General features: G+C 39.2%; 1 protein-coding gene across 1 annotated transcript; it reads left to right on the top strand.

Moving 5' to 3' along the window:
• Positions 1-12: 12 nt before the first annotated feature.
• On the top strand, positions 13-25,663 carry pnpla7b (patatin-like phospholipase domain containing 7b). The gene is made up of 36 exons (XM_058375661.1): positions 13-106; positions 2,804-2,847; positions 3,493-3,567; positions 3,655-3,739; positions 3,949-4,028; positions 5,490-5,578; positions 5,685-5,825; positions 5,998-6,157; positions 6,464-6,544; positions 6,634-6,762; positions 7,440-7,520; positions 7,691-7,838; positions 8,419-8,508; positions 9,510-9,592; positions 9,681-9,836; positions 9,948-10,025; positions 10,382-10,587; positions 12,247-12,378; positions 12,878-13,001; positions 13,092-13,205; positions 13,292-13,367; positions 14,118-14,267; positions 14,485-14,548; positions 14,639-14,807; positions 16,735-16,917; positions 17,106-17,224; positions 18,654-18,810; positions 18,899-19,015; positions 20,833-20,902; positions 20,985-21,101; positions 21,188-21,336; positions 21,614-21,766; positions 22,316-22,432; positions 23,457-23,541; positions 23,626-23,762; positions 23,835-25,663. The coding sequence occupies exons 2-36, from the start codon at positions 2,806-2,808 to the stop codon at positions 23,907-23,909; spliced, it is 4,032 nt and encodes a 1,343-aa protein (XP_058231644.1). The 5' UTR covers positions 13-106; positions 2,804-2,805; the 3' UTR covers positions 23,910-25,663.
• The last annotated feature ends 965 nt before the right edge of the window (positions 25,664-26,628 follow it).

Genomic DNA, 26,628 nt, shown 5'->3' with positions numbered 1-26,628 from the left:
TGACACAAAATGATTAGGGGGAAAAATCATACCGCGCGCATTGATTCAAGAAGACAAGTTTATAGTGTTGACAAAGGGAGGGCGGGGGAGCTGGAATAAAAAATCAGTGAGTAATCTTTCTAAATCTTTCAGGGAATTTTTTTCATAACGGTTCTGGGTGATTAATCTGTAACTCGCGTGCAAGTGATTTCTGCAATATTGCAAGCTTAGTTGTTGCTTATGTTGTTGTTTGTATTTATAGAGTGTCTGGGCTGCGCGTGCGGGCATGTGGAGGTGTGCATAGCGATACTGTAGACTAGTTGATGAATTTATACTCTCTGTCACATCAATAAACAAATCACAAGTTCTCCAGGCGTGCTTTAAACATCTCTGCTGAACTGTGGTTTGTTTTTATCAGGTCGAGTATGACTTTATGTCGACTTTGACTTTACTTTGACCCCTGGAACACCCAGTGCAGTGGTCAGGGTCTGTTTACTATGACCACTGACAGGCAGGATCATGGAGGAATGAAATCCTCTTTCACTCAATTACTTCAGATTTCACTTGAATACTTTGTAGATTTCTTTTATTGCAGGTAGAAATATAAAAATGTGTAGCAGGTCTTCGTGCTACATTGAGTCTACATTGTTTCTGAGTTGATGTTTTGTATACTTTTTATATTGGGTTTCTTCATCAAACTGTTGGTCATACTGACCATCAGAAATCCTGATCAGTATCGGATCAGATTCAATACATTTTTCCATTTTAAATATGTCAACTGACATGATATGGATTAAAACATCTCACCATTTCACCTCTTGAGTTTTACAACTTGACAGAAGAAGCTCTTAGAAAGTTGTCGCTTATTGTGAGGCATTGATGAAGCAATTATTACCAGATATGCACCTGTCAATCACCCTTCATAACCCACTCCACATTTTAAAGCATTACTGTAGCACAGGTTACCGTCTCTGTGAACTTCAGCATGCTCTCCTCATGCCTGAGAAAGTTTCCTTCAGCTTCTCTGGTTTTCTACTACTTCCCGAAAACATGCCATTTGGTGAATTGAAGGCTAAATTGTTCATAAATGAGACCATATGAGACGTTTAAAATAAATAAATTAAACTTTATGGGCCATTGTTTCAATAGTACGGGTTATTTTGTGATGATTTATTTCATATACACAATATGGCTAAAGGTTTGTGGACAACTGACCATAATACCCCTGTGCGGTTCTTCCCTAAACTCCTTGTGTGCGGTTTTTTGTGGTTTCTCCTTTTTCCTTCCATCTCCCAGTAACATGCTGGTCGGTGAATTAGAGGCTCTTAAGATGTTCCTAGATGAGACCAAATGAAATGTAATTGCACATAAGTTTCATATTGCATCAGTTCTGCATTCTAACAATAAATAATGTGAATACTTGTGCAAGCCCCTGTGTTTAAATTAATAGGACTGATATTTAAGACGTACATTTATTAGCAATTATTTAAAGTTGAAATTGTATTATTCACATTCAAGACCATATACAGCATGACAAGCAGGGAAGTGTCATTTTTTTAATGTCTGTGACATAAAAATAGAATTTTTAATAAAAAATATTACTAATACAAAATGTTAAAATATAATATATAAATACAGATCAGTGGCAGAAGCCGTATGACTGTATTTTGAAATGAAGGTCTGTGCAATAGTTTGTGGACTTTGTGGATTTTGTGTAGACGAGCCCCAGCTTTAGTGTGATCTGTTGTCCTGGTTAAGGGCCTGAATGGCTTGCAGGAAAGAAGCTCGTCCTCATGCTCTCTCTGTTTGCCTTCAGGCAGTGGCAGCCCTTTCGTGACTGCACAGAGATCTGAGTGCATTGTTTTGGATGGTTGAGGTTCTTCACTATCTTTCTGGCTTTGCTCCAGCTCTGCTTGCCTGTAGATAGACTGAAGGGCAGGGAGCTCAGTGGGGATGGTGCCCTCAGATGATAGCAACACCCTCTGGAGAGCTCGCGTAACCTACTTTGTGCTTAAACCAGGCTTGTGATGCTTCCCATCAGGATGCTCTCGATGGTGCAGGTGTAAAACGTTCCTTAGCACCTTAGAGGGCAGTATAACTCTCTTTTTTTTGGGAATGTTCAGCATTTAAGTCCACAGTGGTGGTTAATATGAAGCTCATATGAAAGTAGATGCTCAGAACTTTAAGAATTTCTAATTTTTTCTAAGTACTTCTGTTTTTACTCAGCCTACTGGGGCAACATATTCATAGAAAAGTTCTAAAAAGAAACAAAAAACAAAGGATTTGTTTTTTTTTCCTACACAAATGTTTCTATTTTTAAAAGTAAATGTAGATATCAAACCCATTTCTGCTCTCTGAGAAGCCCCTAAAAGCATCTAAAATCGTCAACCAGTAAAATACTGTGTAAGGTTATCCAACAGAGGGAAAAACACACGTCTCACACTGAAAGCCAACAGAGTCCTGACTCATTTTAGATCAGACTTGCAGCGATAAATTAATTCATATGTTTATACTGTTTGACAGTGTCCCATAAGTCGGCTTCCTTTCTGCCAGAGTACTTGTAAAAAGGGTTAAAGTATATTATTGTTAATGGTGGTAAAAACTCATGACAGGCCTTCTTCAACCTGAGTGCATTAATGTGTCCGGTTCCTGACAGGTCCTATATCATGTTCCTTGTAAATGACTGAAAATGTAAAAGATTTCAGTCAGTTTTGTAAGTGATTGTGTGTAACTATTGTCTATTGTATATTGTGCAAATTGTGTTGATTTCACCACTTTCCTTGTGTTAAGCATACTGAATTGAAGCTTTTTTTTTCTGTGACAGTAATGGACGAGATACAAGAAGAGGACAGCTGCAGTATTTATCCAGTAAGCATTTCTAATTTCTCCACCGAACTTTGGAAAGAAAGCTGATACTCACATTATTTAGTTTTGAACCTGGTCTCTATTCTCTGGTATATGTGCTTATATATAATAACTCATTTATAATGGAAGTCTATGTAAAGTCTTTTCAGACAGAAGAATTTGTGTCTTGTGTTACTAAATATACGACCTGTGTTATGTTATAGCATGTTATATAATGTCTACAACATTCACATGAAGAGATTTTACAATTATTTTTCTAACCTGATGTTATCTGTTTAAGCTGTTATATAGAGAATACTTACTGAATGTAAGGCATTATGATGTGGTGTGTTATATAAAAACTATATAATAATAAGTCACACATCATTTATGTCGTACAAGAGGAATACAATTCTCCCGGATGTACATTTATAGGAAAATTAATTCCTATAATTAATTCTGGGTCACATCAAGCCGCCTTATACCAACACGATTTTCCTACCCAAGCATTCCCACGTATTTAATTGCAGACTCTAGACTTCCATTTTAGTAAGTTTTAAGTCAACAGACTTTCAGTTTTTTCTGAGTACATAACACCATGCTGGTCTGGTGAATACATTTAGGTGTGTGTGTGTTTTCTGTAATAACACTAAGGGTTCTGTTCATTAGGCAGCTTTTCCCTCCAGAGAGGAGATTAGGGCTCGGCTGCAGAACTTTTTAGAGGACCAGATGCACACCAGTATGGTAAGACTCCACGTTCATTTAAATAAAACTGACATGTTTAAAATCATTAAAGCGTCTGGTGATTTCTGTATTTTTCTGATATTTCAGTGGACTGGTGTGCTGATTGGAGTAGCAGCTGCTGTCTCACTCATAAGTGTTATTATATATTTGTTGTACAGAAGATACCAAGCAAGTATGTATGCCAAACTTTAAAAGGCACTTAAATGTTTATTACTCAGTAATAAGTCTGTATAAATGGTCCTGATACTGTTTCAGTATAGTGCAAGGTTATAATGCAAGTCTAGTCACCTTCCCTTGGTGATATACGACATTTACAGTGGCGTGCTTGTAATAGTCAATATTTTTTCTGCTGTGAATACTTGACTTTTAACTGTTTTACAGAACAGCAAACTGAAGCCCCCAAGTATCGCTTCAGGAAAAGGGATAAAGTGATGTTTTACGGACGGAAAATAATGAGAAAGGTACACTTTCTGTTGGCTGCTTAAATGCAAACCTAAATACCTTTTAAACTGAAGCATAAAAAGATTTTGGTTCAACATTTACAGAAATCTAAATGTATTTAACAAGGAAAAGGAGGTCAAATAAAACCAAATCATTACAAAAACAGATTTTAATGTTCCATCAGTTTTACAGTGAATAACAATGATTTTTGAAAGTGCACACCACTGACAAAATACCAGCGCTCAGGAAAGTGCATCAGAACCAAGTCATATAAATGCTAGAGTAGCCTAGATGTAACAAAAGACTGCTGTTATATTTAAATGATTAACAAGGGGCTCACGTGTGCCTTGCACCTTTGGGATGAGGATTTAATTTTCTTCTTCACCCTGTGTGTGTGGAATTTGTACATTCTGCCTCTGCTTCAGGGGTTTCCTCTGGGTACTCCAGTCCAAAGACATGCGTTATAATCTGATCGGCATATCTAAATTGTCGGTATTGTGTGAGTGTGTGCACAATTGTGTGCTGCTCAGGGTATCTCCCACTTTGTGCCCAAAGTCGTTTGGGATAAATTACAGAAATAAGTGGTTCAGAAAATGGATGGATTGTTGGAATGATGGATGGATGGTTGGTTGGTTGCATGGATGGATGGTTGGATGGATGGATGGTTGTATGGGTAGGTGATGTGATACAGCCTGATGTTACTGTAAGCCAGAGCTTCCCAAACTTCAGAGGGGTAAGGCCCCCCAAATACATAGCAAAAGCTCCATGACCTCCCCTCCCAACCTCTTTGTTTAAAGAGTACAGAGTTAAAGAGTACTGTTTAATACAGTATATTGATATATTTATACATATATTTGTATATTAGATATATTTAATAAAGCAGATTGTCTCTTTGCACAAAATTATCAACATTTATTAACCAGTTTATAAGAATTTCATGTGAATTATGAGAACTACCATAAAATGTAATATTTTTATATCCTGGTGAAAATAAGATGATGTAAACATTCTTTACAAATATATTTGAATCCTTACCACTACATACTGTCTGCATAGTATTTACAATTATATTGAATCAAAGTGTGTAACAGAAGCTTTTTATATTCTATTCTAAAATATTGTAATTATTTTAATATTTTGATTTAGCCTAGCTACGGCCCACAGTTTGGGAAGCACTGCTGTAAGCAATTTCTGTAAACAATATGGAAATAATACAAATCATGATGTTACTTTGTATCACAGTACTGATTGGCCTGGGAAAACACTTTACATGGCTACATCTTGACATTTTTACCAAAGTTCTGAATACTGAAAACTGAAATCTGCTTTTCTTTCGAAAGTATCTCATAGTGATTTCTTTTCATGATGCCGCCGAAAACCAAATATAGTTTCATCATATCACTCCAGCCCTGGTTAACGAAGAGCACTCTTTTTTATGAAACTCTCATATTTTGACATCCGTCATGTTTTTTTTGCTTTAGGTGCAGACGTTATCCTCTCCAGCCAGCTCAGGTCAAGCGTCTCAAAAACGAACCAGAAAGAGAACCAAAGTTCTTTCAATTGCACGCAAGTACATAAACCCTTTGACACGCAGTCGGGCTATTATTAGCCATTAACAGTAGATATTTGAGACAAACTGTCTGTCACACTTTGCTTTCTTTGTTTTATCCACCAAGGATATTGCGTATTAGACGGGAGCCGCCCACTCTTCAGCCCAAAGAGCCGCCTCCGTCAGTTCTGGAGGCAGATTTAACCGAGTATGATGTTCAAAACTCTCACCTGCCTTCGGAGGTCCTGTACATGCTAAAGAACGTCAGGTGGGTTCCAATAGTTTTGTTTTTAAGCTCCATTATATTAGTTTTTGGTACATGTCTGAGAATGGAACTCCTAGATTTCAGTGACTAGCTCAGAAACGTAACTGTGACTGCCTTTTACAAAGTAGATTTCTCGCTTCACCATAGTAAATCATGTGTTCTGTGTTGTGCTTAGGGTTCTGGGTCACTTTGAGAAGCCTCTGTTCCTGGAGCTGTGCCGTCACATGGTGTTCATGGAGCTGCAGCAGGGAGAAGGACTTTTCCGGCCCGGGGACACAGACGACAGCATCTTTGTGGTGCAGAATGGCCGTCTTGACCTCTGTGTTAATCAGGTTGTAAGTACAGGGCCTTCTAAAACGACTTCAGTGCATGTTAAAGTAGACAAAGGAAACATTATAGTATAGATCACAATTTACACGTGTGGGGTTTTTGTTTGATTGCATGCTGTAGACACAATAAAAAACAGCAGTTAATGTAAGCAAATAAGATTATTTTTATTATAAAATAATCCTGAACATCATGGGTTCAAAATAAGCTTACAGTTCTCGTTAGATAAGAATATAGTGATGTTTAATTAGTAGCACACTGTCCTAAGATGTCTGTGGTTAAGAACAAATAAACGATTTCTTCTTTCCTCTCAGGACGGGACAGAGCTGGTGGTAAAGCATGTTTTGCCTGGAGACAGTGTTCACAGTCTGCTTAGTATCCTGGATGTCATTACTGTAAGATTCATCAGTGCTTCATTAAATGTTTCAGTCTACTCATTGTGCTACTACTGTGATGTTTCACGTCATGTATTTACCCTGTGTAGGGATATCCAGCCCCCTATAAGACCGTATCAGCCCGCGCTGCAGCTCCGTCCACTGTTCTCCGTCTTCCTGCTGCAGCCTTTCAGTCGGTGTTTGAGAAATATCCTGAAACACTGGTCCGGGTTGTTCAGGTACAGATTATTTCACACAGCAAAATACAAATCTGTCTTTGAATTAAAGATTGCAAATGTTAGCTTTGGAGTGGCACTTATTTTACTTGGTATTATTTTGCTGGTACAGTGGTTAGTGTTCCCACTTTACATCTCCAGGGTCCCTGGTTCAAATCCTGAGCTTGGGGTTTTCGTATTTGCGTGTTCTCCCTGTGTTCCTCCAGGACCACTCCCAAAAAACATGCCAGTAGGTGGATTGGCTACCCTAATTTGCATTAATGGGAAAATGTGTGTTTACCTGATGCCCTGAGATGGACTGGCATCCCATCCTGAGCCTGTTCCCAGGATCCACCATGACCCTCACCAGGATAAAGCAGTTCCTAAAGATGATCGGAAGATCTGAACATATTTTAAAGGCATATTAACCAATCATTAAGCCTTGGAATATAGTATGAACTTTGGAAAAAGTTTGGACCAGCATCTAACCCCTGAAGAACTCCCTTAGTGAGGCTGAAGCTTATGTAAAAGGTTCATTGAATTAGCAAGTTACCTAATGAGCGATAACATATTTCCATGAAGGCGCTTTGGAAAAATATATCAACAGTCATCATATTATGTACAGCCTGAATGGATAATACTCAGATGAATAAACAGAAGAGCTTTGGAAATCCATTAAGTTAACTGTGTATTTTATACAGATCATGATGGTGCGTCTGCAGAGAGTGACCTTCCTTGCCCTGCACAACTACCTGGGGCTGACCACCGAGCTGTTTAACACGGTCAGAACTGATACTGATACTGATATATAGCAAAATCAACGGGAAACTGCTGTTGAAAATCATTTATTGTCTTCTCTGATATTTTTCACCTGGTATGTTTTGTTGATAATAGATCTGCATGTGGATCTTTAATATCTAACATATCCAGATGTGTGTTTTGTGTGTCTCAGGAGAGTCAGGCCGTTCCTCTTGAGAACGTGGCCAGGGTGCTGGGAGAGGGAAGCCCAGGCCGAGGCCATCGCAGACACTCGCACTCCGGAGAGGAAGCTATACCTGAGAAACTTGTGCACGGAAGCACAGAGAAGCAAAGCGATGCGGGTTAGTTTTATGGAAAAGTGTATAAAACTCATAATATGTTAATCATCTAATATGCCATCTATTTACAGTTTTCATTAGAGGATTGTTGTTTATTCAGTATTTTATAAAAATGGGTGTAATTTAATTAATAATTTAACCTTAATCCTGGGTGTATTTACTACTAGTCTTCATGGCACTTGCTCAGGATCTACCATGACAATGACTAGGATAAAGTGCTTAGTGAAAATGAATAAATAAATGAAAGAATGAATGAATATAGTATAGTTTGCGACTCTTGCGGCTTCACATCAAGCAGAATGTCTTATTCAGAAGGGTAACAGCTAGAGGTCGATTGTTTTTGTCCTGGTCAGGGCAGCAGAGTAAATCAAAATGAGTTCTTAACCAAAAAAAGGCCCAGGAAGTGCTATATCTGAAAATGACATTTTTATGATATCACTTTTCTAGCACTTTTCTATTCACTATTTTAGACTTGGCACCGTATATACTGTCCCAGCCGTAAAGGGAATGACTCCAAATTTGTTTCCTTCCTCTCCAGTGTCCCAGTTTAAATGATGTGCAATTTTGATTCTGGTTATTGCAGGTGATGGGAAGCCCAGACCGATGCAGAGTCCATCAGCGGCCTTCAGGAAATCTCGTTCCATGTCCACTCCATTAGAAAGCTCACTTTCAGGTAGTTTGATTACAGGCTGTTCTGAGTGTCTCAGCAAACCTATTTGGCTTTGATTTAAGGTTATAGGTAACTAGGCAGTAGGGCTGCACGATTATGACAAAAAGCGCTTCAGTTATCTCCATTTCTCTTGGAGAACCTGCCGGATGCGGAGAAGCACAAAACAATGAGGTCGTGATGGGAGTGTGTGTTGCAGTTCTCGCATGGCTTGTTGCTTTTTTTCATGCTAAAACACTGGTCATATTGCACTCTGTGGCTAAAATGATTGAATTAATTCATGGTGTCGCTGAATGGTGCAGAAACACACTATAACATGCCGCTTGACATCATAGCTAGTGTATCCAAAATAATTCCACACCACAGATAAAGCATTTCTTTTCGGTTCTAATTCTTGATTCTTCTCAGCAACACTTTGCAAACTATCTGATGTTTCTTTATCTATTATTCATGTTCGTGAAATTAGCATGGTGAGATAGACATGCGCAAGTGGATAATCGGGGCGTTGATAACAATAGGTTGATAACAAAACACCCCACACAATGCAACATGCAATAAACACCCCTTAAGCACACAGAATAATTAAATAAGTATAGATAAGTAGATTTTTTTTTTGTCATCACAGCTTTAAGCGATTCATCGTGGCATCTGTAATCGTAATCACGATTAGAAAATCGATTAATTGTGCAGCCCTACTAGGCAGGTAACTAGGCTATATGAATGATTTATTAGCAGACACAGAAATTCTATCCTAAACCTATAATCAGATCCTGGCTGTTAAAATGGCCATGGTGCTCCAGAACCAAAATATCTTCATCCCAAAAGAGAAACTCGCCTAAACACTGTAGAGATGAAAGCAATAAAACCTGATAAACAGTCAAAATAAATGAGTGATAATGGCTGATAATGGCTGATTATTGATCTGGATGCTGCTGTTAATCAAAGTAAGAACATATTTCTCAGTGTAAAGGTATAATTCTTTACAATGCCATTTTTCCTTTGTACAGCAGGAGGCAGTGATCTCAGCACAGCCTTTGATGAAGTGACTGCCCAGAAAACTGAACTCCCTCCAAACCCTGTAGCATACAAGGTAATTTCACATACATTTTACAACCTGTCAGCTTTACCCAATTCATACACATGTTTTTCCTGTAATCCTATTTTTCTGTATTCTCAAGTCAATTCTGAAGAAGAGCGTGACCATGCAGCCCGCTCCCTCTGCCGTGTACCACTACTCTGACACCGGGGGGCACTCCGGCCACGTCCACCACAACAAAGTCAACGCCATCTTTCAGGCTGCCAAGAAAGACCTGCTGAAGATCATCCAGCTCCAGGCAAAGCTTTGTTCTGCATGGAATAATTAAACAAATACAATCCTGTAAATGTGGAGTCAGGCCTCAGGCTTTTTAATAATATTGATTTTTTTTATGTCTTTTGTCCTCCAGGATCCAAGTCTCCTGGAAGGCCGAGTTACTCTGAGACAAGTGAAGGCTGGAAGTGTGATAGCAAACCAAGGAGACCAGGTCTGTAATGTTCAAGAGTTCAACTGACAAAAACAATTTTGTCCTTTAATAAGTAACGTATATTACATTTGTTGTGACTGTTCTTTTCAAAATGCCATTGGTTTAATTGAATAGTTCAAATCTGGATGATCTTAACCATGATCCGATTTTCCTATGTATTCTATGCACATTTATATTATAATTTTACTGTAAAAATGAAGTTATCTTTAATATACAATGATAATAAACAAAAGTGGTGGAAAAATCGGTAGCCTGTATCCCTTGGGGTCACATATCCAGGCTGTTAGGCTGTTTCAGAGTTAGACATTTGGCCCGCAACATTTCACACTCTGGATTTTCGTTTTTTCATTTTTCAGGATGTGAGCATGCAGTTTGTGATCTCTGGCATGCTGCATGTGTACCAGCGGATGATTGACAGAAACGAGGACTCGTGTCTGTTTGTGACTCACCCGGGTGAGCTGGTGGGTCACCTGGCCGTGCTCACTGGAGAGCCGCTCATCTTTAGCGTACGTGCTCACCGAGATTGCAGCTTCCTATCCATCTCCAAAACACACTTTTATGAGTACGTAAGCACACACACACACACACACACCATGGTTTGTGTATATCTCTGCAAATGCACTCTATGATGAACGCCTTGTCTTTGGCAAGATTAGACGAGAGATTTTTACAGTTCTGTCTCTTACCCATCACTCAGTGTCACTTTGACATGATGTCCCTCTGCGGCATGTGTTTATGAAATCATTTCGAAGGTATTTAAAGATTTCTCCATGGCAACCACATGCATCCAAACCAGTAATTAGATCTCCCTAAACGAACTCTAGTCTGTCAGGTAGATTTTATTGACAGCCCATACATTTGTTGTAATGAATTTTTCGTTATGTATAATGGACCGTATTCAGAGTTTCTTCAGAGTTATATCAGTAACTTTCAAACTCAATTTTATATATAATTGTATTCATTAGAAAATCAAAATAAATGAATGTGTCATCGTTTTATATTTACTACTGATCTAAAATAGCATCAGAGTTTTTGTGTATATTTCATCCCAAGAGATAAGTTTTAACATGACCGATTGTGGTCACATCACACTGTCAGATATCAGTGACCTGATATTGGGCAAGAAAATAGTCCCAAGGTCAGAATTGTGTGTGAATAAGACACACAAACTCATGTATACAGCTCACGCAGCTGTCTGAGTAGCATTAAGTCCAGAATTAGGTGTATAGTCTTAACAGCTTAATGTGTCAAATCCTGTTATCAGTTTTTAGTGGAGGTCATGTTTCTAAATAAATACTTGAATTGTGGCGGCAAACCTCGGTCTCTTCTCTACTACTGCTTTGTTCATGGAGTCATAAATGATACACACCATAGGTCTCTTCCTGGGAGATATTAATGTGCAGTGAAGTCCTCATGTGAGTAATAGTCCTGCAGATATTCCTCTCAACTCTTCTGGCAAAGGTCACGTGTGATTAATATCTGAAAAGTGGCATCCATTGATTTTTCCTGGAGGTCTTATGGCTGTATCTGACAAACAGTTTCAGATGGATGGCAGTGTGGGTGAGCGTTTTACTGCGAGTTTGGACTGAGCAAAACCTGCATTGAGTCGTCGGAGCGAAAGCAGACATTTATTATGTTTCGGGTCAGACAGCACGATTTCTTCATATTCGGTTTGTGGAGACAGAGTCACAGTGTGAGCTTCTTGGAGTTGCATTTTGTACTTGTTGTACTTTTGCACATCACATCCCGAGACATATCATGTGGAGACAGCAGCTAGTCTCAAAAAATATCATTTTACATGCAATGTGAGCAGACAGCAGCACAGCCCATAGCCAGAACGCTCACTGACGACTTGTTGACAATTTGTCGACAATATTTTATTTAAAGAAATAGTGCTAGACAGTCATCCATACCCAAGGAATTCGTAATCCATCCATCCTTCATTCCATCCATCCACTTTCTTTAGCACTTATCTTACACAGGGTTGCAGGGAACCTGGAGCCTATTCCAGGGAACTCGGGCACAAGGAAGGGGACACCTTGGACAGGGTGCTAACTCATCACAGCAGACAATTTAAAGATGCCTGTCAGCCTACATAAAGTTTTTAGGCAAATGAAACATGCTGAGCAACACACTGGAGTTTACATTTGTCAGATCAGCTAATAAAAGTGTCCGTATTATGAAGTGTGTTTTGATTGTTTGATTTCACACACACATGCAGGATGATGCGTGAGGAGCCACAGGTGGTGTTGAATGTGGCTCACACAGTTGTGCGCAGAGTCTCGCCCTTCGTCAGACAGATTGATTTTGCGATAGACTGGATGGCTGTGGAGGCAGGAAGGGCCGTTTATAGGTACTCTCTCTCCCTCTTTCTCTCTCTCTCTTTCTGTCATTGATCTATCTCTAGCTGTCTCTCCTTTTTCATCTCTGTCGGTCTGTCTATCTATATATCTATTTCTATTTCTGTCTGTCTGACTGCCTCTCTCTCTATCTATCTATCTATCTATCTATCTATCTATCTATCTATCTATCTATCTATCTATCTATCTATCTATCTATCTGTCTGTCTGTCTGTCTGACTGCCTCTCTCTCTATCTATCTATCTATCTATCTATCTATCTATCTATCTATCTATCTATCTATCTATCTATCTATCTGTCTGTCTGTCTGTCTGTCTGTCTGTCTGTCTGTCTGTCTGTCTGTCTTTTAAATAAATATGACTTTGCCCAAGAGAGTGAAATGACGAGTGAAATGAATAAACCATTTTTCCACCTCTGTCTCAATTGCTTATAACCTTACTATCTATTAACTATTGGGTCTATTGGGTCTGTATCTGTCTCACTATCTCTCAGGCAGGGTGAAAAGTCAGACAGCACCTTCATCGTGCTGAGCGGTCGTCTGCGCTCAGTCATCATGAGGGAGGACAAAAAGAAAGAGCTGGCCGGAGAGTATGGGAGAGGTGACCTCATCGGCGTGGTAAGAGCCCTCTCGCTGTTTGCAGTTAAAGAGGCTAATATGTTGCTACTGATCCTTTATTAACATCTGAAACCTCACATTCTTTCTTAGGTGGAAGCTCTGACCCACATGAACCGAGCTACCACAGTTCACGCAGTCAGAGACTCCGAGCTGGCTAAGCTGCCTGAAGGAGCGCTGATCTCCATCAAAAGAAAATACCCTCAGGTTCCAGCAATCAGCAATAATAACACAGTAACGTTAGACAGAGGGAAATCCATTCTGAGCTTTACCCTAATATTATTTTTGGACAGGTTGTGACTAGACTGATCCATCTCCTCGGTCAGAAGATTCTGGGAAACATGCAGCAAGTCAGTGGACCGTTATCAGGTGTGTAGGGAGAAACAGGTGTATTTTACTTTTGACTTTCGTGTTACATCATATAATATTGAAAGTTTTTTAATACATTGTGACCATATGATTTATATAACAATATATAAGTATATTTGAATCTTTTGTCAGTAGCAGAAATCATAATCATAGTAAAATTCATTTGTAACAAAATTCATTGTTTTTATAGCATTCATTGTTTTTAGGGCTACTTCCATGAGTACTCCTACTATTAATATGACTCCTCTTTCTTTTATTATTACTATGACACCTTCTTTTCCTCTTGCTCCTTTTCCTACTACTACTACTTTGCCTCCTGGTCCTCTTCCTCCTTCACCCCTTTCTTTTCCTCCATGTCTTTCTCCTCCTCCTACTACTACTACTTCTCCTCCTTGTCCTCTTCTTCCCACTCCTCCTCCTACTATTACTTCTCTTTCTTGTCTTCGTCATTCCCCCCTCTTCCTCTTCCTCCTCCTCCTCCTCCATGCTATAGTACTTGTACTATTCTTACTCTTACTGCTACTCCTCCTCATTATTTTCCTTGTCCTCTTCCTCCTCCTTCTTCTTCTACAACTGCTATTAATACTATTTCTACCACTGCTTTTTCTTCTTTGACTACTGCGTTTACTGCTACTACCGCCATTTTTGCTACTACTACTGCTAATACTAATAATCATATAGCATTAATAAACATTACTGAATATTTATAACTGTTCATTTTTTTTCGCTTCTTTCCTGGCACACCCCCAGCTCATGGTCTTGGACTGCACTCTTCTGGCAGTAAGTGGGATGCAGGTAATCCTGTCTCCAACCTGTCCACCGTTTCCATCCTGCCTGTGTCTGATGACGTGCCCATGACAGCCTTCACTCTGGAGTTGCAGCATGCTCTCAGTGCTATTGGTAACTTCAAATCACAGCCTTCCACAAGTCTGAATATGAAAAATCATTTTAATATATGTTAGGTATATTAATATGACCCATTGACAGGTGACAGGTGAGTTTTATTGGAGAGAATGAGAAGAATAATATACTTTAGAAGCATATTTTAATAAACCAAAATATATCAGCAATACATCTGTACAAGTAACAAATGCTCATGACCTTGTCCCTATCCTAGGCCCTACTTTACTCCTGACCAGTGACATCATCAGACAGCGCCTGGGTGCCGCAGCACTTGACAGGTCAGCCTGGTTATTGATCTAACAATTATGAAAAAGTTCTCTCTCTTCCAGTTACTCTATCTCTGTGATACTGTCCTGTCTCATTTCCAGCGTTCATGAGTATCGGCTGTCCAGTTGGCTGGGCCAGCAGGAGGACATTCACAGGATTGTTGTGTACCAGTCAGATAGCACTCTGACACCGTGGACACAGCGCTGTATCCGACAGGCTGACTGTATTCTCATTGTGGGACTGGGAGAGCAGGAGCCCACAGTAGGAGAGGTACACACACTCTGTACTCTATACACTGTACACAATGAACTACGGTCAAACTGAATGAGCTCCTTAAATATTAACATCACTCAGGGTTTGTTTCAATGCTTGAAACGTTTGTCTAAATTTAGATTGACTGAAAGACTTAAAATCTTAATTTTTTTGCTTATAGGTTGCAAAAAAAGTGCAGTTTTTGGTTGAAATTTCTCCAATCATATACAAATTGGGCTCTTTTATCTTTTATTCTAGCTGGATATATTACACAAATTTTGTTCACAGAAATTTGTTGTACACGAGCATTTAGTTATTTAATTAAATAAAAAGAATATTTTTAGAAATACAATACCTCTGGGGTTTTTGTTACGTTTATGCGTAAGAGAAACTCACTAATGTAAATCCTGATTGATTGGCATATTGTCATATCAGTGACTTAAAATAATATAGTCCAGAACAAATCCATAAATTAAGACAAATAACGCTAGCTACTTAATTGGGACAAAAGTAATGTCTCTCCAAATCACATGAAGAGTGATAGCAGTGGTAGCTGATGGTAGCTGCAGTGGGCGAGCTACATTACTGGACGATTTAACACACGGCACGTTTAGGGAACGCTCACCATTTTGTCAATATCGGCTTGTGGGTGTCACTAAGTGTAAACCAGTTGTGTCATGAACATTCAGAGCAATTTTTTGGTGATTTAGCTTTACACAATTTTCCTATAATACTGATAAAAGAGACTGATGGTGTTCTCACACCTCAGGTCTCGAAATGGATCATGCTAGCAATTAGCACTGGACATAAACCAGTTAATTTCAGTTAATTAAGTGTTTAATAATATCCTTCACCTGCCTGTTTAACTCAGTGTCTAGAAAACTAAAATGACAGGCAGTGATTACAGCTAGAGCCAAACCTGCTTTCTTTTCACATGTTCTTTGACATAGAAGTTGATGTCTTGACGTCTATAATTTGTGTCAAAGAGCTTCTAAAACTATAAGGACAGCTTTGAGCATTGCGATAAAATGATGTAAATTGCACATTGACAGAGTAAAGAGTTTCAAGGTCTAACATTGTTTTTAATTTTGCCTTTTCTTCAAGCCAAAGGCATTTGATGTGTAGTGTCCTCTATTAAAAGAACTTTCTTAGCATAACTTTTAGAAAATGGCCAAAGCAATACAATCAACAATGTATTTACAATAACACAACTGTAAGTGTAACTGAGAGTTAATTAACCTAGGAGTTAATCACTATCATTATTATGTTAATTATTAAGATATGAGTAGGGAATAAAGCCCTTGTGTATGAGCGCTCTATGCTTATGCTTGCCCCCTGGTGGACAACTCTCAAGGAGTTAACTCTAGGTCCCAAGCATAAATTGCGAGGGTTGCATCAGGAAGGGATTCGGGTGTAGAATCAGTGCCAGATCAAATATGTGGACCAGAAGATCTGCTGTAGTGACAAGAGCTGAAAGAACAACACAACAGCAGTGTGACGCTACCTGTGTGTTACCATCCCAAAGTTAATTTGTGTTATCACTTACATTACAGCAGCTCTAAAAAATCATTCTCTGTCTGTCTGTCACTCTGTCTCTCACTCTCTCTTGATCCAGAAGACTTGCATGTATCAAAATAAAATAAAGCTCTGACACTTCCAAAATTATGTTATATAAGTTTCTCCTTAGAAAGTATTTCAATCATTATACTTTGTTAAACAGCAACAGCTACCGAAAAATAGCTTCACCTCTGAGTGTTACACGGCACCAACACTAAAGAATCTTTCAAAAATGCTAATTAAACGTCTCATTCTTTTTCCATTAACGTGGAACTATTCATGTTATCTATTGTTATAGTAAATGAATCAACACCTGGCCAATCGGTGTTGAGAATTCAAAAGCACTGATAATAATGAACATTCATGTGCATGTTTTTGTCTGCTTCAGCTGGAACAGATGTTGGAGGGCAGTGCGGTCCGGGCTCAGAAGCAGTTGGTGCTCCTGCATCGTGAGGACGGACCTCCACCCAGAGGAACAGCCGAATGGCTCAACATGCGCAGCTGGATTTCCAGACATCTGCACATGTCATGCCCTCGCCGGGTTTTCAGCCGGAGAAGTCTGCCGAAACTGGTGCAAAATCCAACACGCTCTCATTCAAACTAACTGATAATGCTTGGTCCTGATCTGAGACACACAGCCATTTTATGCTCATCTCAGTATTAACGTAAATGCTAATCTCAAATTAATATATGATTGCGCTGAATTTCTGCAGTCGTTACAGGTGTGTGAGCTAATCTTGTGTTCTTTACTCTTTTCAGAGAGAGATGTATCAGCGTGTGTTTGAAAAGCCCCCAGACCGCCACTCTGATTTCTCTCGCCTGGCTCGAGTGCTGACAGGCAATGCCATAGCCCTGGTGCTGGGGGGAGGAGGTGCTAGGTACAGTTCTCTCTCTCTCTCTCTCTCTCTCTCTCTCTCTCTCTGTGTGTCTGTCTTACACTCTCTCAGACATGCACACTTTATTTCATCATCTCTGCTCACTCACTCAGCACCTGCTGCCAGCAGCATCATCAATCATCCACATGTCCATATAGATGGCACGATGACTGATTTTAGCTAATGACTGTTCAATATTTTCCTGTAGACTTAACCATCAAATTAATTTCACCGCCATCTGTGATACTCTCCATCCAGTTTATAATACAAATGAGCTCCACAGGTGCCAAAAGTTTAGCCGTAATATTTACGATTTAGAACTGGTGAAGTTCTAAATCGTACGACTAGACTGGTTTGAACGAAAAGAAAGGCCACAATAGGTTAAATAACCACTCTTTACAATCATGTTGAGCAGAAAAGCATCTCAAAAAGGAATAAAAACACCTGACCTTGTATCAGATGGGCTACAGTAGCAGATAACCACACCAGGTTCCACTCCTGTCAGCCAGCCGTCTTTAAGGATTGATATATTGTGTGTTCTGAAATGCTTTTCTGCTCAGCACAGTTGTAAAGAGTAGTTATTATTCCATGAATGAGCAGCTGCACTGGTATTCCTAAGCAAGTGAGTAAGAGAGGTATAGCAGAGGTAAGGGTTAAAATATAAAATGGCATTTTTCTGCTTTTTAGCTGAAGCAGCGGTCAGAACAAACACGCATAGGCGTCTTCCCCGGGCAAAACAACAAAGCGGAAAGGACGTGGGACGTGAAAGACTCGTATTCGCTTCTCAAGACGGTTACTTTCTCTTCGGCGCCAAATTTATCTAGGTGAACTTTGACCTGTGATACAGCTTTTGAGTCAATATAAAACAAGTGGGTGGTCTCGTTGGTCAATAGAATACGGAGGGATTGCTAATGATTACATGGTATTGTTTTACAGTGGCTTGGCACACAGCAGAAAACAAATTAGTCATATTGTCCACTGCAATTTTTTCTTCTTTGCTTACTAGCATTTGCTTACTAGCAACTCTTTAATAGCATTGCAGTTTAATTGGATGTGCATTTGTTCTTCCTTTTCTGATAATGTTTGTTTGTCTGTGCTTTTAAACTATTAGATTCAGGAATATCTTAAAGATGGGTGAAAAGATGATACAAAGCAATTCAATTCAATTTATTTGAATAGTGATTTTAACAGTGCACATTGTCGTAAAGCATCTATACAGAAATATTTAAATTCAGAATATAAATGATAAATTTCACGTTTAATGAGCAAGCCAGTGGCAAAGGAAAGTCTTCCTGAGATACTATTAGGAAGAAATCTACTATTCCATTATATTCAAAACGATTCAGTCTTTATTTATGATGTGATTGAATAAGCAGCTTTATTGTTGCAGTATTAAATTCCTTTCAGCTGACTGACCTTCTCCACCCGGCAGAGGCTGTTCTCAGGTGGGAATCATCCGGGCTCTGTGTGAAGCAGGGATCCCTGTTGATCTGGTAGGCGGCACTTCTGTCGGCTCCCTGATGGCGGCGCTGTTTGCCGAGGAGAGAACTTACAGCCGAATGAGAGTCAGAGCACGCGAATGGGCCATAGTGAGAACAATGATCCGTCCGTTTCATCAGTCCTGTTTTAATAACAGCTTTTCTTTTTTAAAAACACTTTTTCTCATCTGCTGTGTAGGAGTTTGGTTCAATGTTTAAGAAGATCCTGGACCTGACATATCCAGTGACCTCCATGTTCACCGGCGCATCCTTTAACTCCAGCATCAGTGCGTTGTTTAAGGACAAACAAATCGAGGTGGGAAATGGAGTGGACTTCTTTTTAGCCCTAGATTAAGTTTTGTCTTTGATTGTTGAGTATAGAATACACTAAACACCAGCTGTTTCCCTGAAATTAGTCTAATAATGTGGGAAAAAGACACATTCTGTTATTTTTTCTGATCTTTTCTTCGGGCACCAATATTATTTTTTCATCACAGGTTTCTTTACCTAACATTACTTGCTGTGTTAGTTAACATTAACAAACCGTACACTTCCTTAAAATAAATCATATAGATTATGTCTAAAAAGCAATATAAATATAAATTGAGGTTTATTTTAATGTGAACTAAATACTATATAGTAACCATTGTTCATTAATTCCATCCTAAATAAATGCTGATAATCCACGGGAGTCATTAAAAAATAACAATTACTACTATACTGTATAAATGATTTTCATTTTGTAATTTAAAGTTGTATGGTTTGTTATTGTATGCTGAATGTGGTAATAAATGTTTATTATAGGAATCCTATACCTTAACACTGCTGAATTTTGATTGGACAGAAGTGTTAGTTAATGATCTCTAACAGCAGCTCTCCAACAGTGGTTCTGTCTGAGGGGAAAATCACCTGGATTCTATTTATTCATATGTAACAGCTAACAAAGGGATTTATGTTGTGGCTGCTCCATTAAAAATGTGTAATTGTTGATAAGGTGATGTTTTCTATGAGAATTTGACATGCTTTCAAATAGTCAGAACTAAAGCTGTGATTTTAAAGGAGACGTTAAAATGTGCAGTGTTAATACACGTTGCAATTTCCGCTGAAACAGGAAGTCAGGGAGGGACAGAGTGGGAAGTCAGAGTGGCCACTCCTATTATTAAATAGCTTACCTTACAGTCCAGGCTTAACCATATTTGTCATTAAAGATGCATTAGTTTTGCTTAGGGAGGATTTTTCTTCACCTCCTTCACCTCTTCTTCAAAGTGAACGAATTTAAACCATTTCCTTCTTAAGCAACTTATAGTTAGAGAACTGATTAAAACACACGTTTGAACAGCCAAAGACTCATTGCTGATATGAATTCTTGCGGTAACAGCAATTCCGGCAAGGTGATTTATATATGCAGGACACTTTAGATTCTAGAGAGAGATAAAATTCTAGAGAGAGATAAGATTATCTGTAATCTAGTTTGCTCCAAAACAATTTAAATGAATACATTATAAACATTCATGACATTGAGGACATCATTTTGCAGAGTGGGTACCAGTCTGACTTCCCACTCTGTCCCTCCTTGACTTCTTTTTTCAGTGGAAATTGCAGCATGTTGATTAACATTGCACATTTTAAGGAACTTCATGGGTCCTTTAAAGTTACAGCTCCACCATCATGGTGTTAGGCAACTCACAGGGCATTGGGTCAACAAATGGAACAGGGTTAAATGTTTGACGAGAAGTTGAAGTCTTGTCAAATATTTTCTTTGCAATTGCAGGGTTTTTTTTTTTTTTTAAACCAGTCTCTCACCTGTGGAGAACTTGAGCTTGTTAAAGAGCTCGCTAAGGGATTTGTACATACAGCACAGTACAAGAATGTTAATTATAACACAATGGCCTGTAATTACATTTGTTCTTGCATGTTCTCGCTTGCTGAGCTTGAAAGTTGATGTGATGTTCGGCATGCTTGATTCTGTTCCCTTTGAGCAGACCTGGACTGTCACTTGTCTCTGAGGCATCCTGATTGGATTTTTCTCCTGAGAAATCTCACCAGCGCTGTGATTAGTCATGCAGATGTGCAACCTCTTTTTATTTATGTTCCGCTATATGATATTGAGCTAGTGTGTGTGTATTCTTACAGGACCTCTGGATTCCATACTTTAACATCACTACAGACATCACGGCCTCTGCCATGAGAGTGCACACTGACGGTCAGTCAGTTGTATTATTCTGTTCTTTTGTTCCTGTCTTTCCGGTCTTTCTGTATGTTCATTTGGTCTCCTTTCCATTCAGGTTCTCTGTGGAGGTACGTGCGTGCCAGCATGTCTCTCTCGGGCTACTTGCCTCCGCTTTGTGACCCAAAAGATGGACATTTACTCATGGACGGTGGTTATATCAACAACCTGCCTGGTAGGATTGCATTTTAATGACATGATTTCGAATAGCTTTTTTAATAGTTTATGATATTTAACATCCATGTGTTCCTGTGTTCCCAGCTGATGTAGCTCGCTCGATGGGTGCCAAAGTAGTGATTGCAATTGATGTAGGCAGCCAGGATGAGACCAACCTAACCAACTATGGAGACTCTCTATCCGGGTGGTGGCTGCTATGGAAACGCCTGAACCCTCTAGCAGAGAAAGTGAAGGTTAGGACTCTGGAAGCAGCTCTGGGAATAAATAATGCAGTGTAGGCCTACATCAGTGACAAGCAGTAATAAAAAATATATATTCCCCAAAATTGCTTAAAATAATATAGTGAAGTAGTGACCATCTGCTTGAAATTTTCCTATAGCAAGCAAACTGCCTCATTGCCTTTTCTCTATTGGCTCCGCTTGCCTGCAGGCATCTGAGTAACAAACAGTAACATGAAAAATGTGTTTCCTTAAGGCATGCGATCTGTAACAGTGATGAATGACCCTGCAGGTGCTGAACATGGCGGAGATCCAGACCCGGTTGGCCTACGTGTGCTGCGTGCGTCAGCTGGAATTGGTGAAAGACAGCGACTACTGCGAGTACATCCGACCTGCTATCGACCGCTATGGCACTTTGGAGTTTGGCAAATTCGACGAGATCGCTGTGAGCAACCTTCTCTCGCTCGTTCGATCCTGTGTTTTAAGTGGCACAAGATGTATCACAAATAAATCATAGTGTGCTCTGAGTACTGAGATCTAGGATTAAATAGTGTGATGTGTGATGCACTTTGGCTGGATGCCAGAGTATGATTAAAGGTTTATCTACCAACCACCATCCATTCTGACATATTAATTAAGGTGTAGAATATATTAAAAAAAACTTTTATGACAGTTCCACTGATTAACACACTAGGAACAGCAGGAAAGGACATTTATAATCTTATGAATTTACCCTTCTTTCTCTCCTCCTGCACTAAACCTCTAGTTTTTCATCTAGAGCTATGGCTAATCCTGTTTCTCACCATAACCACATGATTAAACTAAGTGAGAGACATATTCATGTAACGTCTGAGGTGGTTAAATATGGAGGAGCTGTAATGATGACTACAGTGACCTTTTATGAATATCAGTACAGCGCAATTAACATTAGAAAGAAAGCATTACACCTGCATCTCATCTGCATTCGATCTGTCTGTGGGTTTTTTTCCCCCAGGATGTGGGTTATCAGCACGGGAAGACTGTGTTTGATGTGTGGTGTCGCAGTGGTGTGGTGGAGAAAATGCTGAAAGATCGACATCAGGAGGAGTTCCACAAGAGCAAGAGCACCAATGTGTGTTTTTTCACTTATAGCACAGCAATCTGCCTGTGATTACACTATTTCATTTATTAATGAATGACATGTCACGCATTTGAATGATTTATCATTAGGTTTAATGTGGGGAACATCCAAGAGATTCTCACTAATGTCTCACTAATTTCCCTTATCAGCCTGCCTCTCTCTCTCCCTCTCTCTCTCTCTCTCTCTCTCCCTCTCCCCCCTTCTCACCCTCTCTCTCTCTCTCTCTCTCTGTCTCTCTCTCTCCCCCTTTCTCTCTCTCTCTCTCTCTCTTTCACACATTCACTCAATTGCTTACCTTCTCTCTTACTTTTCTATCTCTCTGTCTCTCTCACCCTCTCACCCTCTCTCTCTCTCTCTCTCTCTCTCTCTCTCTGACTCTTTCTTTTTTGCTCTTTTAGCTCTCTCACTTGCTTACCTTCTCTCTCACTTGCTTACCTTCTCTCTCTCTCTCTCTCTCTCCCCCCTCTCCGACTCTCTCATTCTGTGTCTCTCTCTCTCTCTCTCTCTCTCTCTCTCTCTCGCTGTAGTAGAAGAGGAATAAAACTTTTCAGCATGTGTTTCTGTTGGAAAAGTACCAACTTTTGTGTGGTATCAGTAACTCCACTTTTTGTCAGGCCACATCACACCATAATGTTGTTGATTATTTTCTAATAACACCTTGTGCACTCCTGTTTTTTCCCCCTAATCACTGCTACTGTTTGCAATCAGTGATCATTTCTGTTTACGTTTGTAAACATTTAAATAACTGTTAAAAATGATGGTGTAATTTTCCACAATAGAAAACAATTTGCCTCCATGAAAATTTGGTCGTATTCTTGACTTTCGGACCATGTGTATCTAGCTAGCTCATAACATATCTTGAATATTACTTGCACATTAAGCAGCTGCTCAGGAATTCTTAATAACCTTTAATGAGTTACACTGGGAGTTGTTATACATTTTGCATAATCGTTTTTTTTTCCTAACTGAAGATATATCAGTGAATAAGTAATGAGGCTGTATTCTTGTCTTGCAGGTGGTGACCTGTCCTAATGCCTCGTTCACTGACCTGGCTGAGATTGTGTCCCGGATAGAGCCGGTGAAGCAGGCCATAGTGGAAGGTGAGAGCCATATTTAGAGCATACCTTACATTTATAGACTGTTTATTTCAAACATTGTACTCAACCCTAACCTCTGAATCACAGAGGAATCGGAATATCACACAGACTACGATGAGGACATAGTGCTGTCTGACTTGGACTTGTCCTACGCTAGCAGCGAGCACGAACACACGGAGGAAGAGGACGAGAATACAGACGAGACGGCTGACACCGCCGATACGGTAGAATAAGTCAAATAAAATCTGGTTTGTAAAGAGAATTTTTTGGTTTTGATGATCTGATATTTTAAACAGGATGAAGATTTCAAGACGGTGAGAAGACAAAGACGGCACCAGACAGGCAATCACACGAGCCATGACATGCGTTGAGGAAGGAGTGAGGATGCTAGGGGTGTAACTATCAGATGATATGGATCAACACATCAATTTAAAAGGCAATGATTGAAATCAGATTGCATTAAATTGCACATTCAGTGGTATTTTATTTTTTTATTTTATTTTATTTTATTTTTTTCATTTTATTTTTATTTACTTCTGGTCAGCACCTCTGGGGTTAGGGGTTCGATTTCTGCCTCTGCTCTGTGTGTGTGGAGTCTGCATCTTCTCCTGGTGCTTTGGGGGTTTTCTCCATGTACTCTAGTTTCCTCCCCAGTCCATGAACATGTGCTGTAGGCTGATTGGCATATCTAAATTGTTGGCAATTGTGCCTTGCGATGGACTGCCACCTCATCCAGGATGTCCCCTGCCTTGTGCACAGAGTCCCCGTGGATAGACTCCAGGTCCTCACGACCCTGTGTACATAAGTGATACAGATAATGGATTGGGTGGCTGCAACTGTTGCCTAAGGAATCAAAATCATATCATAGCAGATTTAGTTGTGGCATTAAATATTACACTGTTACCTAATGAATCGAATAAGAATGAATTCTTATTGTGTCATAGCAGATTGAGAGGTTTCATCAAAAATATTGAAATGCCTTAACAATTGAATTGATATTTTAGCAGATTCAGGGGTATTGTCAAATATCTAATCGTTGCCTTACGAACTGAATTTATCTCATCATATATTGTGGAAGTCTGAGGTTTACACCCCTAGAGGCTACATCAATGCACATACTGTAGGTACAACAGTTATTAACTCTAAGAAGGACAGATTTGTATTTTCATTTATTATTAGAAAGGAAAAAGGGAAGGTAATGTAATTTGTTTAGTGCTAATGCATCTTAAGTAAACTGAACAGGATAAACGGACAAACTGGATTTAAAGCAATTAGTGTGAATTTTCTTGTGAAATCAAGGGCCCACCGTTCTGGATGCAGTTTTGCACAGTTCACTGTTTTACACACATCATGAAGGGATGCGGTGCAGAGTTTGTGGTCAAGAGTTAAAAAATTGGCCAGTGTTGTGATCCTTCAGGCCTGGAACTGTGTGCCTTCTACAGATTAAAGGGATACTCCACCAGTTTTTAATCCTAATCTCTGTCCACCATCTGAAGTATCTGTGTTATTACTAGAGGCAAGAAATTCAATACAATTCTCTGAGCGTCTGCCTGAACTGGACTTTGGTCAAACAAGATATTTTCCTAATACAGGAAATCGTGTTGAAATTCTTTTCCATGGTAGTTTGACAAAACTGTACAGATCCAGTGAACACAGATAATGTTGATAAACTCTTGAGTATCCCTTTAATACTAAATATGTGACACCTAGATAAGCTGCTGTTCACACAAATACATATCGCACAAGCCATTGTTCTCTGGTTTCTCATTTCTAATAGCATTTCTAATGCAAGCCAATCAATGCAATTTTATATATAAATATTTTAGCTGCTATTTGTGGGTGTGTGCCATTTGTTTTGTTTATGTCTGTGATCTGTTAATTGATGAAAAAAGCTCTTTTGTGATTGTAATTTAATGATGTAGTGTATGACTGACATTTATGAAGTACACAGCGTTTCAGTATTATTAGTACATAGAAGAATATGATATTCCCTACTTGGATTTAACTGTGGTTTTAATACAGGGCTTTACATTTCTACATTACATGGTTAGTTGTTTAGTTATAAAATACGACTGTAAGTAATAAAAGAAAATAAGACTGTACAAAATAAAAGAAAATACAACTGTGAGTGTTTCGGGATCTTGTTTCAGGTTGTCACCATAGGCCTCAGCGATTGTTTTCCATTGTGTACAGTTGCAGTTAGGGATGCATCAATAACATTTTTAAAGGTATGTTTTGGCTCACGTCAGTACAGATACTGATAAATGAGTAAAGTACTTAATAATAAACAATCACATAATGGAACATTTTATTTAGTGCTGTCTAAATTGGTTGCTGCCATACACACACACACACACACACATTCACACACACACATACATATACACACACACACACAATACAGAGCACAGCTGCAGTTATATAAATGTTCTCAGCACAATTCAATTGAATCAATCAATCAATTGGATCTGAATAGAGAGGTGATTTGAGTCAAATTGATTTCAGTACCATGGACAGAGGTGATTTACACAAATTGATTTCAGTACCATGGACAGTGGTGATTTACACAAATTGATTTCAGTACCATGGACAGAGGCAGTTTAGCTTAGATTTTAGTACCGTGGACAGAGACAATTGATCCTATATAGATTTCGGTACAATAGAGAGGGGCAGTTTAACACCAATAGATTACATTTCCATGGATAAAGGCAGTTTAATGCAGACATTACCGCCATGGTAAGAGACAGTTTAACTCGGTACAATGGACAGAGACAGACGGCTGATGTGCTGATGCTTGCAGTGCCAGTCTTAGCACAGTTGGTGTGTGAACTGAACTTCACCCCAACTCCATTCCTACCTTCATCAGAGCTGCCAAGCTCCAAAAGGTTTACAGTTTTAGTTAAATGTTGCCAGCAGCTTTATTCTGGTCCAACTGGCTGTACATTCTCTAATTTTTAATTTCAACAAACCACAGCTGCCTGTTGCCAAGGATCTGCTATGCTTGTTTGCACATTCATCATTATGAGTCACACTGTGTACAGTCAAGTGAAAATGTTTGCGCACCATTTAGGACAAACTCAAGATGACAAA

Source organism: Hemibagrus wyckioides, linkage group LG22 (genome assembly GCF_019097595.1).
Source record: "Hemibagrus wyckioides isolate EC202008001 linkage group LG22, SWU_Hwy_1.0, whole genome shotgun sequence".
Taxonomy (NCBI): domain Eukaryota; kingdom Metazoa; phylum Chordata; class Actinopteri; order Siluriformes; family Bagridae; genus Hemibagrus; species Hemibagrus wyckioides.
Note: the sequence above shows the minus strand (reverse complement) of the source record. Positions and strands in the feature narration are given on the sequence as shown.